This window comes from Electrona antarctica (genome assembly GCF_951216825.1).
Source record: "Electrona antarctica genome assembly, contig: scaffold_322, whole genome shotgun sequence".
In the NCBI taxonomy this organism is placed as follows: domain Eukaryota; kingdom Metazoa; phylum Chordata; class Actinopteri; order Myctophiformes; family Myctophidae; genus Electrona; species Electrona antarctica.
In genome coordinates, this window is record NW_027637422.1 from 101,690 (window position 1) to 120,285 (window position 18,596).

Consider the following 18,596-nt stretch of genomic DNA (forward strand, 5'->3'; position numbering starts at 1 on the left):
ATATCTCTAATCATAGCCGTTATATAAACATATCTCTAATCATAGCCGTTATATAAACATATCTCTAATCATAGCCGTTATATAAACATATCTCTAATCATAGCCGTTATATAAACATATCTCTAATCATAGCCGTTATATAAACATATCTCTAATCATAGCCGTTATATAAACATATCTCTAATCATAGCCGTTATATAAACATATCTCTAATCATAGCCGTTATATAAACATATCTCTAATCATAGCCGTTATATAAACATATCTCTAATCATAGCCGTTATATAAACATATCTCTAATCATAGCCGTTATATAAACATATCTCTAATCATAGCCGTTATATAAACATATCTCTAATCATAGCCGTTATATAAACATATCTCTAATCATAGCCGTTATATAAACATATCTCTAATCATAGCCGTTATATAAACATATCTCTAATCATAGCCGTTATATAAACATATCTCTTGAAATAAATGTCAAATAAAAGTGTTATTTTCTTCCATGAGCGACTTTTATAAAAGCCTTTCTTAAAAAAACCTTTACATTTTCAAGGTATTAGTACTTTATACTTCAGTATGTCACATTTTCAATACTTCTACTCCACTACATTTATTAGTACTTTATACTTCAGTATGTCACATTTTCAATACTTCTACTCCACTACATTTATTAGTACTTTATACTTCAGTATGTCACATTTTCAATACTTCTACTCCACTACATTTAATTTCGAGGTATTAGTACTTTATACTTCAGTATGTCACATTTTCAATACTTCTACTCCACTACATTTCGAGATGCAAATATTGTACTTTTACTGGCCACTATACAATTATTTGAAAACCTACAGTTACTTTGTAGATTTTGATTATTATTACACAACGTACATTAACCTATACTTCAGCCCCTGTAGACGTTTCGGCCATTTGAAAATAGCCGATCTACAAGCTCGGCTATTTTCAAATGATGTTTATACATTTCGAAAACATGCAAATGGAACATTCTGCATAACTTTTACTTTTGGTACTTTAAGTAGGCCTACATTTTGAATTCTTCTACTTGTAATTCATTGATTGATTGAAGTATTTATTAACAGTTTGCAGAATTACAGTACATTTCAAGCACAACTCAATACAAAGACTGTTAACTGTGAGTGGACGACACCATAAAGCATTACACTTGTTTACAAGAGGGTCCACCTTGTTCAATTCATCACAACATTTAGAGACGTACAAATATACACTTCTATATAACAAAAAGGAAATTATCATAGAGGAGGTAATAAGGGGAAAAAGAAAATATATATATATATACAGTGAGGGGAAAAATCTATAGGGTTCTACTTATAACCTGTATAGTATGTTGCAGTATATTTATACTTTTATATTTAATACATTTGAGTACTTTCTCCCCCCACTGTCTAAAAACACTTTCCATCTTTATTATTATTATTAAATAGCCGATATATTGAATATTCCTGGAAAATAGCCGATCTACAAGCTTGTGAGCTTGTAGATCTGCTATTTTCAAATGATGTTTATACATTCAAATGATGTTTATACATTTGAAAACTTGAAATAGCACCAGATATACTTTTTAGTAGCCTACTTTAAGTACATTTTGATGCCGATACTTTTGTACTTATTACTCACATATATAATACGGGACTTCTACTTGTAACCTAGAGTACATTGCAGTATATGTATACTTTTACTAAAGTAATACATTTGAGTACTTTCCCCCACACTGTCTAAAAACACTTCACATCTTATTATTATTATTATTCCTGGAAACACCTTTCTATTCCTAGAGAGGATCCGGTCGTCATGGAAACAGCATCCAAGCCCTTGTTGTCGCGGTGACGTCACTCCGTCGCGCGCCGTCTGCCCGTGTGTGTCACGTGGTTCGGTGGATCCAACATGGCGTCCGGAGGCGTTCTTTGTTCCGAACAGTAAAAAAAATAAATAAACACAACAAAGCCGAACGAAAACAACAACGAAAACAACTAACAACACCAAGCAGCCACACAAAGTGAGTGAAGCTTTCTTTCACTTCGTCAACGAGACGTTATCACGGACGATATTAAACCATTTAATACTGACGTTATTAATTAATGTTGGCGCGAGACCTGCACATTCAACCTCCTCAGTCAGAGGGTTAGCCGGCTGAGCTAACAGTTAGCCACGCTGGAGGCTAATGACGATAATAATACACATTAGTATTATTATTATAACGTTCTTGTTGTTTATGTTTATTATTAGTGTGTTTTTATTCAACGGTTGGATTTAATATTATTTATTAGGTGTTTTTTCTACAGATAAAAGCTTTAGTTTGTTTGTTTATTTAATAAAACTGATGCTAATTATTGTTAAATCAGTTCCAGCTGTGAATGATTAGCAGTGGTCCGCGGACACCCCCAGGGGTCCTTGAGGGAGTTCCAGGGGGTCCCCAGTTAAATGACAGTTAGGAACCAAATGGACCCTTATGGGTCTGTGACTCTGAGAGTGTACACATGGAACCAAATGGACCCTTATGGGTCTGTGACTCTGAGTGTACAAATGTAACCAAATGGACCCTTATGGGTCTGTAACTCTGAGAGTGTACACATGGAACCAAATGGACCCTTATGGGTCTGTAACTCTTGAGAGTGTACACATGGAACCAAATGGACCCTTATGGGTCTGTAACTCTGAGAGTGTACAAATGGAACCATACGGACCCGTTTTGATTGATTGATTGAAGAATTTATTAACAGTTTGCAGAATTACAGTACATTTCAAGCACAAACTCAATACAAAGGCTGTTAACTGTGAGTGGACGACCCAATTAAGCATTACACTTGTTTCCAATAGGGTCCACCATGTTCAAATCATCAAAATATTTAGAGACGTACAAATAGACACTTCTATAGACAGAACAGGAATTCATCATAAAGGAGGTAAAAAGGGAAAAGAAATATATACAGTGAGGGGAAAAAAGGGGGGGCGGGGGGGGGGATTCAGATTTTACGGGGGCCAGTTTCGAATTGCAGCCATCCGTAGGTGCCCTTTGAGAGCGCTTTTGAAGGAGTCAAGGGATTCGCATGTCTTAATGACAGTTGGTAGGGCGTTCCACATTTTGGTGGCATAGGAGCGAAAATATTTTTTTTTCCATCACTTTCGAGATGGAACTAAGAATAGAAATAGGGCGGTAGTTGCCGGGGTCTAATTTACTACCTTTCTTGTGCAAGGGGGTTACTTTGGCCAGTTTGAAATCTTGGGGGACCTGTCCCTGTTTGATGGAGAGGTTTACTATGTGGGTGATGATTGGAGCTATAGAGATGGCTGAGTCTCTGAGAAATTTGGAGGGAATGTTGTCATGGCCTGTGGCCTTGTGGGGTTGGAGGGCACTCAAGGGTCCGTTTGGTTCCATTTGTACACTCTCAGAGTTAAATTAACATTGATTTTACAATATAAATTGGGGGTCCCAGAGATATAAATGGGTCCATTTGGTTCCATTTGTACACTCTCAGAGTTAAATTAACATTGATTTTACAATATAAATTGGGGGTCCCAGAGATATAAATGTCATTAAATGGGGGTCCGTAGACTAATGCATGTCAAACTGGGGGTCCTTGAAATGAAACGGGTTGAGAATCACTGCTAGAGCCGTCAAAATCTTCTCTTATGGGGGTCCCTGGTATATCTCTTCAAATGGGGGTCCACAGGGCTGATTAGTGTCAATTTGGGGGTCCTTGACATGAAGAAGTTTGAGAACCACTGATTTAGAAAGTGTTGTCTTTCAGTTTTATATCATTTGTGGGTGTAAAATAGACATGTAAGGGTCCATTTGGTTCCATGTGTTACACTAAGAGTTACAGACCTGTAAGGGTCCATTTGGTTCCACGTGTTACACTTAGCCGCAATTTGCAACTCTAGATTTTTTTATAATGGGATGAATCTAGAGTTGCAATACCCTCCATTGACTCCCCACTCATCATTTTGCGTTTGCGATCTGCTTGTCTTAAACAACATTAAACTCACCAACATTGCAGCTGTAGTCCAAGCTTGAATTATTCTCTTTCAATCTGCCGAGCTTGTTTTTCATAAAAATCCCCCGTAGACATGTTATGAGCTACTTTCTGTCAAGAAATTCTGTGCAAGTGATTCTTTTTCTAAGTGCTGGAGTTTGGAAGCGCTCGTCGTAAGTTACTGAACGTCCCTGCATGCATCTGTTTCGCATTTGCACATAATGCAGGAGGCAGCAGCGCGACCCCTTAATACAAACGAGCGCTTCCAAACTCCAACATTTCTTCTTCTTGACAGAAAGTAGCTCATAACATGTCTACGGGGGATTTTTATGAAAAACAAGCTCGGCAGATTGAAAGAGAATAATTCAAGCTTGGACTACAGCTGCAATGTTGGTGAGTTTAACGTTGTTTAAGACAAGCAGATCGCAAACGCAAAATGATGAGTGGGGAGTCAATGGAGGGTATTGCAACTCTAGATTCATCCCATTATAAACAAATCTAGAGTTGCAAATTGCGGCTAGTGTTACACTCAGAGTCACAGACCCGTAAGGGTCCATTTGGTTCCATGTGTTACACTCTCAGAGTCACAGACCCGTAAGGGTCCATTTGGTTCCATGTGTTACACTCTCAGAGTCACAGACCCGTAAGGGTCCATTTGGTTCCATGTGTTACACTCTCAGAGTCACAGACCCGTAAGGGTCCATTTGGTTCCATGTGTTACACTCTCAGAGTCACAGACCCGTAAGGGTCCATTTGGTTCCATGTGTTACACTCTCAGAGTCACAGACCGGTAAGGGTCCATTTGGTTCCATGTGTTACACTCTCAGAGTCACAGACCCGTAAGGGTCCATTTGGTTCCATGTGTTACACTCTCAGAGTCACAGACCCGTAAGGGTCCATTTGGTTCCATGTGTTACACTCTCAGAGTCACAGACCCGTGAGGGTCCATTTGGTTCCATGTGTTACACTCTCAGAGTCACAGACCCATAAGGGTCCATTTGGTTCCATGTGTTACACTCTGAGTCACAGACCCGTAGGGTCTATTTTGGTTTAGTGTTTTCTGGTATTTGTAGTTTATTTGTTCTGTAGTTCATAGAACACTACGAACTACAATATTTGACTTTATTGACCACACATCTTTCTACAGATAAAAGCTTGTCTGTCTTTTTTTTTTGTTTTACATCATGTTTTGTAATACTAGACCTGTACGTGCCCGACGCAGTCGGCCACCTACTTGGGAACGATGCAACTTGGGAACCTAATGATATACGTTGTCATATCACCCGTTTTAACTGTCAGCCGGTGTCCCACATGGAGATCTGTGTCTGTGCCTGGGCCCACTGGCAGAGCCCACCCTGGGCAAGACCTACGCTGAAAAGACTATCAGCGGAAGTGGCGGAAGTGTTGCGTGTAAGATAACTACGTCACGCGGTGCGGCTGTGTTTACTAGTCCCCACCCAATGATCATTTCAGCGGGAATACATTTTCGGGAACACAACGCTGCGATTGGTCAAAAAACGTTAACTTCCGGGGGGGGGGGGGGGGGGGGGGGGGGGTTACAGGGCGGAAGTCCCGCCTTTCGATAGCTTCTCTGCCTTAGGTTGTGACCAGGCTCTTCTTTTTCGCAGTTAAGTGAGCCTGGGACCGAGGCTAGGCAGAGCCTGATTGGTTGAGCCTCATTAGGCCCACTGGCAGAGCCTGATTGGTTGAGCCTCAATTGGCTGAGGCAGAGGCTGGAAATTGCACAGGTGAAAGGAGTTGGCCTCATTAGGCCTACTGGCAGAGCCTGACCAGGTGAAAGGAGTTGGCCTCATTAGGCCCACTGGCAGAGCCTGAGCAGAGCCTTTTGTGGTGGTTCTGGAGAACCGTGCGTCCGACCGACTCGATACCGGGCAATGCACTCCCTGCGGGGGTGTGGAACGCGTGTGTCGAATGTGAAGTCGGTGGGGCGAACGGTTCTCGAGTTACGTGCATTACAACCGTACACACACGTACGCACGCACGTACGCGCACACACACACGTAGTGTACACACGCACCCAGAGACGTGGCACATTTCTAGTAGGATGTAAAACTGTGCTTGTTGATGCTAATTATTTTAAAACCAGTCCAGGTGGTGAATGGATGATGCTGTCCTGTGTTCCATTTGTACTCAGAGTTAAATTGACCCATCCAGGACGGGAACCCATTTTTGGTGTTTTAAAGCATTATGTTATTCTTTAGCTGTTGAAAAATAACAGATCTACAAGCTACAAACTTGTAGGAGCTAGATTTAGAAGACATGTGTCCAGTGCATAGCCTACTGCAGGCCTGGTGGACTAGATTTAGAAGACATGTGTCCAGTGCATAGCCTACTGCAGGCCTGGTTGACTAGATTTAGAAGACATGTGTCCAGTGCATAGCCTACTGCAGGCCTGGTGGACTAGATTTAGAAGACATGTGTCCAGTGCATAGCCTACTGCAGGCCTGGTTGACTAGATTTAGAAGACATGTGTCCAGTGCATAGCCTACTGCAGGCCTGGTAGACTAGATTTAGAAGACATGTGTCCAGTGCATAGCCTACTGCAGGCCTGGTTGACTAGATTTAGAAGACATGTGTCCAGTGCATAACCTACTGCAGGTCTGGTTGACTAGATTTAGAAGACATGTGTCCAGTGCATAGCCTACTGCAGGCCTGGTAGACTAGATTTAGAAGACATGTGTCCAGTGCATAGCCTACTGCAGGCCTGGTAGACTAGATTTAGAAGACATGTGTCCAGTGCATAACCTACTGCAGGCCTGGTTGACTAGATTTAGAAGACATGTGTCCAGTGCATAGCCTACTGCAGGCCTGGTCCACTAGATTTAGAAGACATGTGTCCAGTGCATAGCCTACTGCATGACCGGTAGACTAGATTTAGAAGACATGTGTCCAGTGCATAGCCTACTGCATGACCGGTAGACTAGATTTAGAAGACATGTGTCCAGTGCATAGCCTACTGCATGACCGGTAGACTAGATTTAGAAGACATGTGTCCAGTGCATAGCCTACTGCATGACCGGTAGACTAGATTTAGAAGACATGTGTCCAGTGCATAGCCTACTGCATGACCGGTAGACTAGATTTAGAAGACATGTGTCCAGTGCATAACCTACTGCAGGTCTGGTTGACTAGATTTAGAAGACATGTGTCCAGTGCATAGCCTACTGCAGGCCTGATAGACTAGATTTAGAAGACATGTGTCCAGTGCATAGCCTACTGCAGGCCTGGTTCACTAGATTTAGAAGACATGTGTCCAGTGCATAGCCTACTGCATGCCTGGTTGACTAGATTTAGAAGACATGTGTCCAGTGCATAGCCTACTGCAGGCCTGGTTGATTAGATTTAGAAGACATCATGTGTCCAGTGCATAGCCTACTGCAGGCCTGGTAGACTAGATTTAGAAGACATCTTGTGTCCAGTGCATAGCCTACTGCAGGCCTGGTAGACTAGATTTAGAAGACATACAATTTACAATTTAGGCATTTAGCAGACGCTCTTAATCCAGAGCGATTTACATTAAGCAAGAACAAAAAGCATGGGAATACATCACATATGTAAAATGCATTTATCGCGAAACATGCGTAAGCTAAGAACGTGACTAGAACATATCTATATAATGACACTATACATATAAACTATAACTAGAACATATCTCTATAATGACACTATACATATAAACTATACATATATGCTATACTATGCTGTACATATATACTATGAAGTGCTATGACTACATACAATGCACTTATTGTGCTGTCTACATGACATGCTATAAGTCTGTTTCAAATGCTATATAAGTCTAAGAAGTGCTGTCTAAGGGGGGTAGGGTAAGTGCTATGGGCCATGATGGAGTCTGAAAAGGTGGGTTTTCAGACTACGGTGGAAGATCGGGAGTGATGCTGCAGTTCTGATTGCAACGGGAAGTGCATTCCACAGTTTTGGGGCCAGAAGGGAGAAGAGTTTGGGACGTGTGGAGCGTTGTCCCGGCGTTTTTAGTGAGGGTACTTCCAGCTTCCCTGCGTTGGCTGATCTGAGTGCGCGGGAGGGTTTGTAGGGTTCAATCATGCTGGCAAGATATGGGGGAGCCATACCTTTGGTTGCTTTAAATGCCAACATCAGAGTTTTGTATTCTGTGCGGGCAGCGACCGGGAGCCAGTGCAGGGAGCGGAGCAGGGGGGAGACATGTGAGAATTTTGGCTGGTTGAAGACCAAGCGAGCTGCGGCATTTTGGATCAGTTGGAGAGGCTTCAGTGCACATGCCGGTAGGCCAGTAGGGAGAGAGTTACAATAGTCAAGTTTTGACAGGACTGTTGTCTGGATTAGGAGCTGGGATGATTCCTGGGTGAGGAACGGTCTAATTCGTCGTATGTTATAGAGTGTGAACCTACAGGATCGAGTGACAGCTGTGATGTGAGTTTTGAACGAGAGCTGACTGTCCAGGACAACACCAAGGTTCCTGGCTGTTGGGACAGACGTTACCAGGGCGTTGTCTACGGAAATAGTTAGCTCCCGCATCGGGCAGGACTTAGCTGGGAAGAAGAGAAGCTCAGTCTTGTCTGGGTTCAGCTTGAGGTGGTTGGAGGACATCCACTGTGAGATGTCAGCCAGGCAAGCAGTGATGCGCTCTTCCACCTGGGTGGCAGAGGGGGGGAAGGATAGAAACAGTTGTGTGTCATCAGCATAACATAAGACATAAGACATAAGACATGTGACATAAGACATGTGTCCAGTGCATAGCCTACTGCAGGTCTGGTTGACTAGATTTAGAAGACATGTGTCCAGTGCATAGCCTACTGCAGGCCTGGTTGACTAGATTTAGAAGACATGTGTCCAGTGCATAGCCTACTGCAGGTCTGGTTGACTAGATTTAGAAGACATGTGTCCAGTGCATAGCCTACTGCAGGCCTGGTTGACTAGATTTAGAAGACATGTGTCCAGTGCATAGCCTACTGCAGGCCTTGTTGACTAGATTTAGAAGACATGTGTCCAGTGCATAGCCTACTGCAGGCCTGGTTGACTAGATTTAGAAGACATGTGTCCAGTGCATAGCCTACTGCAGGCCTGGTAGACTAGATTTAGAAGACATGTGTCCAGTGCATAGCCTACTGCAGGCCTGGTTGACTAGATTTAGAAGACATGTGTCCAGTGCATAGCCTACTGCAGGCCTGGTTGACTACATTTAGAAGACATGTGTCCAGTGCATAGCCTACTGCAGGCCTGGTAGACTAGATTTAGAAGACATTTTGAAGCCTTTGCTACAGAAATGATGGATTATTTATATGGAGAAATCCCATCATTTAACATGCATCTCTGTGGGGGAGAAGGACAGCTTGCCCTGTCTCCTCGATGCTAACGTGCCTATTGGACAAGGACGGGTTGGGGAGGGACTTAGCGCTGCTAACGTGCCTATTGGACAAGGACGGGTTGGGGGAGGGACTTAGCGGAGGGCTAATTGGGGTGTTCTTGACTTTGAGTTGTAGTTTAGTGTGAGTTTTTGAAGCTCTGTTTGTTTTTAACTATGTTTTAAATTGCTCAGTTAGTCACTCTGAACATTAAGGTTTAGTTCTGGCAGCGTGCTGTTCCCCTCAGCATGTAGAAGGGGTGCGTGCGTGCGTGCGTGCGTGCGTGCGTGCGTGCGTGCGTGCGTGCGTGCGTGAGAGACACACACTAACTTGTAGGATGTCTCCTGTCTCGCCCCGTCGAGAGGCAGACAGAGAGATAGAGCATCCTCTTTTCTCTGTGTGTGTGTGTGTGTGTGTGTGTGTGTGTGTGTGTGTGTGTGTGTGTGTGTGTGTGTGTGTGTGTGTGTGTGTGTGTGTGTGTGTGTGTGTGTGTGTGTGTGTGTGTGTGTGTGTGTGTGTGTGTGTGTGTGTGTGTTAAAATCTGCTTTACGGTTAAAGTTTACTGACTTATTAGAAGTACTACTGCGTGGGAGGGGGGGGGGGGGTCGTCAGACAGACTGACAGTTCTTAGAGGAGAACTGGCTTATTGTTTTTCTTAAAACGTCCTATATGGCGACGGCTCCTCTTCATCTATCATGACGTGTGTCGCTGTGACTGGAACGCTGAAGATGAGTGACAGACGGAGAGGATCAGTTCACTAGGGAGACGGATGGCATCTCCAATAGGATGCTAATTAGAGTTAGTTCACTAGGGAGACGGATGGCATCTCCAATAGGATGCTAATTAGAGTTAGTTCACTAGGGAGACGGATGGCATCTCCAATAGGATGCTAATTAGAGTTAGTTCACTAGGGAGACGGATGGCATCTCCAATAGGATGCTAATTAGAGTTAGTTCACTAGGGAGACGGATGGCATCTCCAATAGGATGCTAATTAGAGTTAGTTCACTAGGGAGACGGATGAGATCTCCAATAGGATGCTAATTAGAGTTAGTTCACTAGGGAGACGGATGGCATCTCCAATAGGATGCTAATTAGAGTTAGTTCACTAGGGAGACGGAGGGCATCTCCAATAGGATGCTAATTAGAGTCAGTTCACTAGGGAGACGGATGGCATCTCAAATAGGATGCTAATTAGAGTCAGTTCACTAGGGAGACAGATGGCATCTCCAATAGGATGCTAATTAGAGTTAGTTCACTAGGGAGACGGATGGCATCTCCAATAGGATGCTAATTAGAGTTAGTTCACTAGGGAGACGGATGGCATCTCCAATAGGATGCTAATTAGAGTTAGTTCACTAGGAGACGGATGGCATCTCCAATAGGATGCTAATTAGAGTTAGTTCACTAGGAGACGGATGGCATCTCCAATAGGATGCTAATTAGAGTTAGTTCACTAGGGAGATGGATGGCATCTCCAATAGGATGCTAATTAGAGTTAGTTCACTAGGGAGACGGATGGCATCTCCAATAGGATGCTAATTAGAGTTAGTTCACTAGGGAGACGGATGGCATCTCCAATAGGATGCTAATTAGAGTTAGTTCACTAGGGAGACGGAGGGCATCTCCAATAGGATGCTAATTAGAGTTAGTTCACTAGAGAGACGGATGGCATCTCCAATAGGATGCTAATTCGAGTTAGTTCACTAGGGAGACGGAGGGCATCTCCAATAGGATGCTAATTAGAGTTAGTTCACTAGGGAGACGGAGGGCATCTCCAATAGGATGCTAATTAGAGTTAGTTCACTAGGGAGACGGAGGGCATCTCCAATAGGATGCTAATTAGAGTTAGTTCACTAGGGAGACGGAGGGCTTCTCCAATAGGATGCTAATTAGAGGTAGTTCACTAGGGAGACGGATGGCATCTCCAATAGGATGCTAATTAGAGTTAGTTCACTAGGAGACGGATGGCATCTCCAATAGGATGCTAATTAGAGTTAGTTCACTAGGGAGACGGATGGCATCTCCAATAGGATGCTAATTAGAGTTAGTTCACTAGGGAGACGGATGGCATCTCCAATAGGATGCTAATTAGAGTTAGTTCACTAGGGAGACGGATGGCATCTCCAATAGGATGCTAATTAGAGTTAGTTCACTAGGGAGACGGATGGCATATCCAATAGGATGCTAATTAGAGTTAGTTCACTAGGGAGACGGATGGCATCTCCAATAGGATGCTAATTAGAGTTAGTTCACTAGGGAGACGGATGGCATCTCCAATAGGATGCTAATTAGAGTTAGTTCACTAGGGAGACGGATGGCATCTCCAATAGGATGCTAATTAGAGTTAGTTCACTAGGGAGACGGATGGCATCTCCAATAGGATGCTAATTAGAGTTAGTTCACTAGGAGACGGATGGCATCTCCAATAGGATGCTAATTAGAGTTAGTTCACTAGGGAGACGGATGAGATCTCCAATAGGATGCTAATTAGAGTTAGTTCACTAAGGAGACGGATGGCATCTCCAATAGGATGCTAATTAGAGTTAGTTCACTAGGGAGACGGAGGGCATCTCCAATAGGATGCTAATTAGAGTCAGTTCACTAGGGAGACGGATGGCATCTCCAATAGGATGCTAATTAGAGTTAGTTCACTAGGGAGACGGAGGGCATCTCCAATAGGATGCTAATTAGAGGTAGTTCACTAGGGAGACGGAGGGCATCTCCAATAGGATGCTAATTAGAGGTAGTTCACTAGGGAGACGGATGGCATCTCCAATAGGATGCTAATTAGAGTTAGTTCACTAGGAGACGGATGGCATCTCCAATAGGATGCTAATTAGAGTTAGTTCACTAGGGAGACGGATGGCATCTCCAATAGGATGCTAATTAGAGTTAGTTCACTAGGGAGACGGATGGCATCTCCAATAGGATGCTAATTAGAGTTAGTTCACTAGGGAGACGGATGGCATCTCCAATAGGATGCTAATTAGAGTTAGTTCACTAGGGAGACGGATGGCATCTCCAATAGGATGCTAATTAGAGTTAGTTCACTAGGGAGACGGATGGCATATCCAATAGGATGCTAATTAGAGTTAGTTCACTAGGGAGACGGATGGCATCTCCAATAGGATGCTAATTAGAGTTAGTTCACTAGGGAGACGGATGGCATCTCCAATAGGATGCTAATTAGAGTTAGTTCACTAGGGAGACGGATGGCATCTCCAATAGGATGCTAATTAGAGTTAGTTCACTAGGGAGATGGAGGGCATCTCCAATAGGATGCTAATTAGAGTTAGTTCACTAGGGAGACGGATGGCATCTCCAATAGGATGCTAATTAGAGTTAGTTCACTAGGGAGACGGAGGGCATCTCCAATAGGATGCTAATTAGAGTTAGTTCACTAGGAGACGGATGGCATCTCCAATAGGATGCTAATTAGAGTTAGTTAACTAGGGAGACGGATGGCATCTCCAATAGGATGCTAATTAGAGTTAGTTCACTAGGGAGACGGATGGCATCTCCAATAGGATGCTAATTAGAGTCAGTTCACTAGGAGACGGATGGCATCTCCAATAGGATGCTAATTAGAGTCAGTTCACTAGGGAGACGGATGGCATCTCCAATAGGATGCTAATTAGAGTTAGTTCACTAGGAGACGGATGGCATCTCCAATAGGATGCTAATTAGAGTCAGTTCACTAGGGAGACGGATGGCATCTCCAATAGGATGCTAATTAGAGTCAGTTCACTAGGGAGACGGAGGGCATCTCTAATAGGATGCTAATTAGAGTTAGTTCACTAGGAGACGGATGGCATCTCCAATAGGATGCTAATTAGAGTTAGTTCACTAGGAGACGGATGGCATCTCCAATAGGATGCTAATTAGAGTCAGTTCACTAGGGAGACGGATGGCATCTCCAATAGGATGCTAATTAGAGTCAGTTCACTAGGGAGACGGATGGCATCTCCAATAGGATGCTAATTAGAGTTAGTTCACTAGGGAGACGGATGGCATCTCCAATAGGATGCTAATTAGAGTTAGTTCACTAGGGAGACGGATGGCATCTCCAATAGGATGCTAATTAGAGTTAGTTCACTAGGGAGACGGATGGCATCTCCAATAGGATGCTAATTAGAGTTAGTTCACTAGGAGACGGATGGCATCTCCAATAGGATGCTAATTAGAGTCAGTTCACTAGGGAGACGGATGGCATCTCCAATAGGATGCTAATTAGAGTTAGTTCACTAGGGAGACGGAGGGCATCTCCAATAGGATGCTAATTAGAGTCAGTTCACTAGGAGACGGATGGCATCTCCAATAGGATGCTAATTAGAGTCAGTTCACTAGGGAGACGGATGGCATCTCCAATAGGATGCTAATTAGAGTCAGTTCACTAGGGAGACGGATGGCATCTCCAATAGGATGCTAATTAGAGTCAGTTCACTAGGGAGACGGATGGCATCTCCAATAGGATGCTAATTAGAGTCAGTTCACTAGGGAGACGGATGGCATCTCCAATAGGATGCTAATTAGAGTTAGTTCACTAGGGAGACGGATGGCATCTCCAATAGGATGCTAATTAGAGTTAGTTCACTAGGGAGACGGATGGCATCTCCAATAGGATGCTAATTAGAGTTACTTCACTAGGGAGACGGATGGCATCTCCAATAGGATGCTAATTAGAGTTAGTTCACTAGGGAGACGGATGGCATCTCCATTAGGATGCTAATTAGAGTTAGTTCACTAGGGAGACGGATGGCATCTCCAATAGGATGCTAATTAGAGTTAGTTCACTAGGGAGACGGATGGCATCTCCAATAGGATGCTAATTAGAGTTAGTTCACTAGGGAGACGGATGGCATCTCCAATAGGATGCTAATTAGAGTTAGTTCACTAGGGAGACGGAGGGCATCTCCAATAGGATGCTAATTAGAGTTAGTTCACTAGGGAGACGGATGGCATCTCCAATAGGATGCTAATTAGAGTCAGTTCACTAGAGAGACGGATGGCATCTCCAATAGGATGCTAATTAGAGTCAGTTCACTAGGGAGACGGATGGCATCTCCAATAGGATGCTAATTAGAGTTAGTTCACTAGGGAGACGGATGGCATCTCCAATAGGATGCTAATTAGAGTTAGTTCACTAGGGAGACGGATGGCATCTCCAATAGGATGCTAATACTAGGGAGACGGATGGCATCTCCAATAGGATGCTAATTAGAGTTAGTTCACTAGGGAGACGGATGGCATCTCCAATAGGATGCTAATTAGAGTTAGTTCACTAGGAGACGGATGGCATCTCCAATAGGATGCTAATTAGAGTCAGTTCACTAGGGAGACGGATGGCATCTCCAATAGGATGCTAATTAGAGTTAGTTCACTAGGGAGACGGAGGGCATCTCCAATAGGATGCTAATTAGAGTCAGTTCACTAGGAGACGGATGGCATCTCCAATAGGATGCTAATTAGAGTCAGTTCACTAGGGAGACGGATGGCATCTCCAATAGGATGCTAATTAGAGTCAGTTCACTAGGGAGACGGATGGCATCTCCAATAGGATGCTAATTAGAGTCAGTTCACTAGGGAGACGGATGGCATCTCCAATAGGATGCTAATTAGAGTTAGTTCACTAGGGAGACGGATGGCATCTCCAATAGGATGCTAATTAGAGTTAGTTCACTAGGGAGACGGAGGGCATCTCCAATAGGATGCTAATTAGAGTTAGTTCACTAGGGAGACGGATGGCATCTCCAATAGGATGCTAATTAGAGTTAGTTCACTAGGGAGACGGATGGCATCTCCATTAGGATGCTAATTAGAGTTAGTTCACTAGGGAGACGGATGGCATCTCCAATAGGATGCTAATTAGAGTTAGTTCACTAGGGAGACGGATGGCATCTCCAATAGGATGCTAATTAGAGTTAGTTCACTAGGGAGACGGATGGCATCTCCAATAGGATGCTAATTAGAGTTAGTTCACTAGGGAGACGGAGGGCATCTCCAATAGGATGCTAATTAGAGTTAGTTCACTAGGGAGACAGATGGCATCTCCAATAGGATGCTAATTAGAGTTAGTTCACTAGGGAGACGGAGGGCATCTCCAATAGGATGCTAATTAGAGTTGCACCGAGAGAGAAACAGATGCACAGAGAGAGAGAGAGAGTATAAAGTATATACGTCTCCCTATATGGATGTATAAGGGACCAGTCGAAATTTAGAAAAGAGGGCCCTGCAGGAAAATAGGGGAGGGCCATGTCTTTTTAATTTTAGTCAGAGGGAGGGTGAGCTAATTTTATTTCGAGTCCAAGGGAGTGTGATCCAATTTTGATAATAAAATAGTCCGGGTTTTATATATATATCTAATACTACAGGTTTTCTGAATTAAAGTACAACGATACCCCTCTGTTGCTTTCACAACAGGACCGGTTTTCATTGTTCCCCCTGTGTCAATCATTGTGCTTGGCCTCTCCAAGTGTGTAAGTACACACTACAACCCCCACTTTGTAGTGTGTAAGTACACACTACAACCCCCACTTTGGCCTCTCCAAGTGTGTAAGTACACACTACAACCCCCACTTTGTAGTGTGTAAGTACACACTACAACCCCCACTTTGGCCTCTCCAAGTGTGTAAGTACACACTACAACCCCCACAGTGTGTAAGTACACACTACAACCCCCACTTTAAGTACACACTACAATCCCCACTTTGGACTATCCAAGTGTGTAAGTACACACTACAACCCCCACAGTGTGTAAGTACACACTACAACCCCCACTTTGGCCTATACAAGTGTGTAAGTACACACTACAACCCCCACTTTGGCCTATCCAAGTGTGTAAGTACACACTACAACCCCCACTTTAAGTACACACTACAACCCCCACTTTGGCCTATCCAAGTGTGTAAGTACACACTACAACCCCCACTTTGGCCTATCCAAGTGTGTAAGTACACACTACAACCCCCACTTTGGCCTATCCAAGTGTGTAAGTACACACTACAACCCCCACTTTGGCCTATCCAAGTGTGTAAGTACACACTACAACCCCCACTTTGGCCTATCCAAGTGTGTAAGTACACACTACAACCCCCACTTTTCAATAGCTTCCATAGCTTGCTGTGTTAGGCGTTAGACTACATTTACCTGAGTATTATTTATTCCTAACTTTAATCTGCTAGCGTTTCACATCATAGGTGACGTGACCTTTGTGGTGACATCATAGGTGACATGACCTTTGTGGTGACATCATAGGTGACGTGACCTTTGTGGTGACATCATAGGTGACATGACCTTTGTGGTGACATCATAGGTGACGTGACCTTTGTGGTGACATCATAGGTGACATGACCTTTGTGGTGACATCATAGGTGACATGACCTTTGTGGTGACATCATAGGTGACGTGATTTTTGTGGTGACATCATAGGTGACGTGACCTTTGTGGTGACATCATAGGTGATGTGACCTTTGTGGTGACATCATAGGTGACGTGACCTTTGTGGTGACATCATAGGTGACGTGACCTTTGTGGTGACATCATAGGTGACGTGACCTTTGTGGTGACATAAGGTGACGTGACCTTTGTGGTGACATCATAGGTGACGTGACCTTTGTGGTGACATCATAGGTGACGTGACCTTTGTGGTGACATCATAGGTGATGTGACCTTTGTGGTGACATCATAGGTGACGTTACCTTTGTGGTGACATCATAGGTGACGTGACCTTTGTGGTGACATCATAGGGTGGCGTGACCTTTGTGGTGACATCATAGGTGACGTGACCTTTGTGGTGACATCATAGGGTGGCGTGACCTTTGTGGTGACATCATAGGGTGGCGTGACCTTTGTGGTGACATCATAGGGTGGCGTGATGTCAATCCCCAGAGCACTGGCGTCTTGATTGAATACTCTATTGAGACGGTTCTTAAAGGTGCGGCGGTGCAGTCAAAGGTTATGGTCAAAAAGGATTAAAGGTCCCAATGTGCTCCACTGGAGGTGGGACATGGGGTGCGAACAACTTTTTTTAACACTTGACTAATCAAATAGTCTAGTAGCCAGCCCATAGAGCCCCATTGTGAACCTCTTAGTCTAGTAGCCAGCCCATAGAGCCCCATTGTGAACCTCTTAGTCTAGTAGCCAGCCCATAGAGCCCCATTGTGAACCTCTTAGTCTAGTAGCCAGCCCATAGAGCCCCATTGTGAACCCGGACATGTTGAGTACACCAAGGTTTTATGTTATAAATGTTTAGTATGGGTCCCCAGAATGTAGAAACTGCCGGATGCTAACTTGCATATGTTGAGCAATTTTCATAATTGGCATAATATGTGACCATACCAATTACAACCTATAGAAGGCAAAATATTCAAAATGTCATCATGCTTTATCTAGCATGTGATGTGTCAAACTAGGGGGTTTTCATGATGCTGAATCCATTCCACGCATTAGTTTTGCAAAAAAACTCTCATTGGGCTAAAAACGGCCAATGCCGTCATCACAAAGTGGGCATGGCCGTTTTAAGCCCAATGGGTGTTTTTTTGCATTCAGCATCATGAAAACTCCCTAGTTTGACACATCACATGCTACATAAAGCAAAATTACATTTTGAATATTTTGCCTTCTATAGGTTGTTAATGGTATGGTCACATATTATGCCAATTATGAAAATTGTTCCAGATATGCAAGTTAGCATCCGGCAGTTTCTACATGCTGGGGACCCCTACTAAACATTTATAACATCAGTTTCTACATGCTGGGGACCCATACTCAACATTTATAACATCAGTTTCTACATGCTGGGGACCCATACTCAACATTTATAACATCAGTTTCTACATGCTGGGGACCCATACTCAACATTTATAACATCAGTTTCTACATGCTGGGGACCCCTACTCAACATTTATAACATCAGTTTCTACATGCTGGGGACCCATACTCAACATTTATAACATCAGTTTCTACATGCTGGGGACCCCTACTAAACATTTATAACATCAGTTTCTACATGCTGGGGACCCATACTAAACATTTATAACATCAGTTTCTACATGCTGGGGACTAGAGCTGCCAACGAATATTCCATATTCAAACGAATTTTCGAATCAAAAAAATAAATGAATAACTGAATATATAAAATTAAGATTCGAATAAAAAAAAAAAAAATACTGTGCAAGTTTTCGTGAGACGGTGCCGTGGGTAAGCGTTGTGAGCTT

General features: G+C 43.5%; 1 protein-coding gene across 1 annotated transcript in view; it reads left to right on the top strand.

The window, feature by feature from the left end:
- Window positions 1-1,899: 1,899 nt before the first annotated feature.
- Window positions 1,900-18,596, top strand: part of LOC306918941 (PHD finger protein 14-like) — a gene marked incomplete at its 3' end in the record, with an annotated part of 52,507 nt that continues 35,810 nt past the window's right edge. The window contains exon 1 of the mRNA XM_079531777.1: window positions 1,900-2,038. Within this exon, the coding sequence (XP_079387903.1) occupies window position 2,038 (1 nt within the window). The remainder of the gene's footprint in view (window positions 2,039-18,596) is intronic.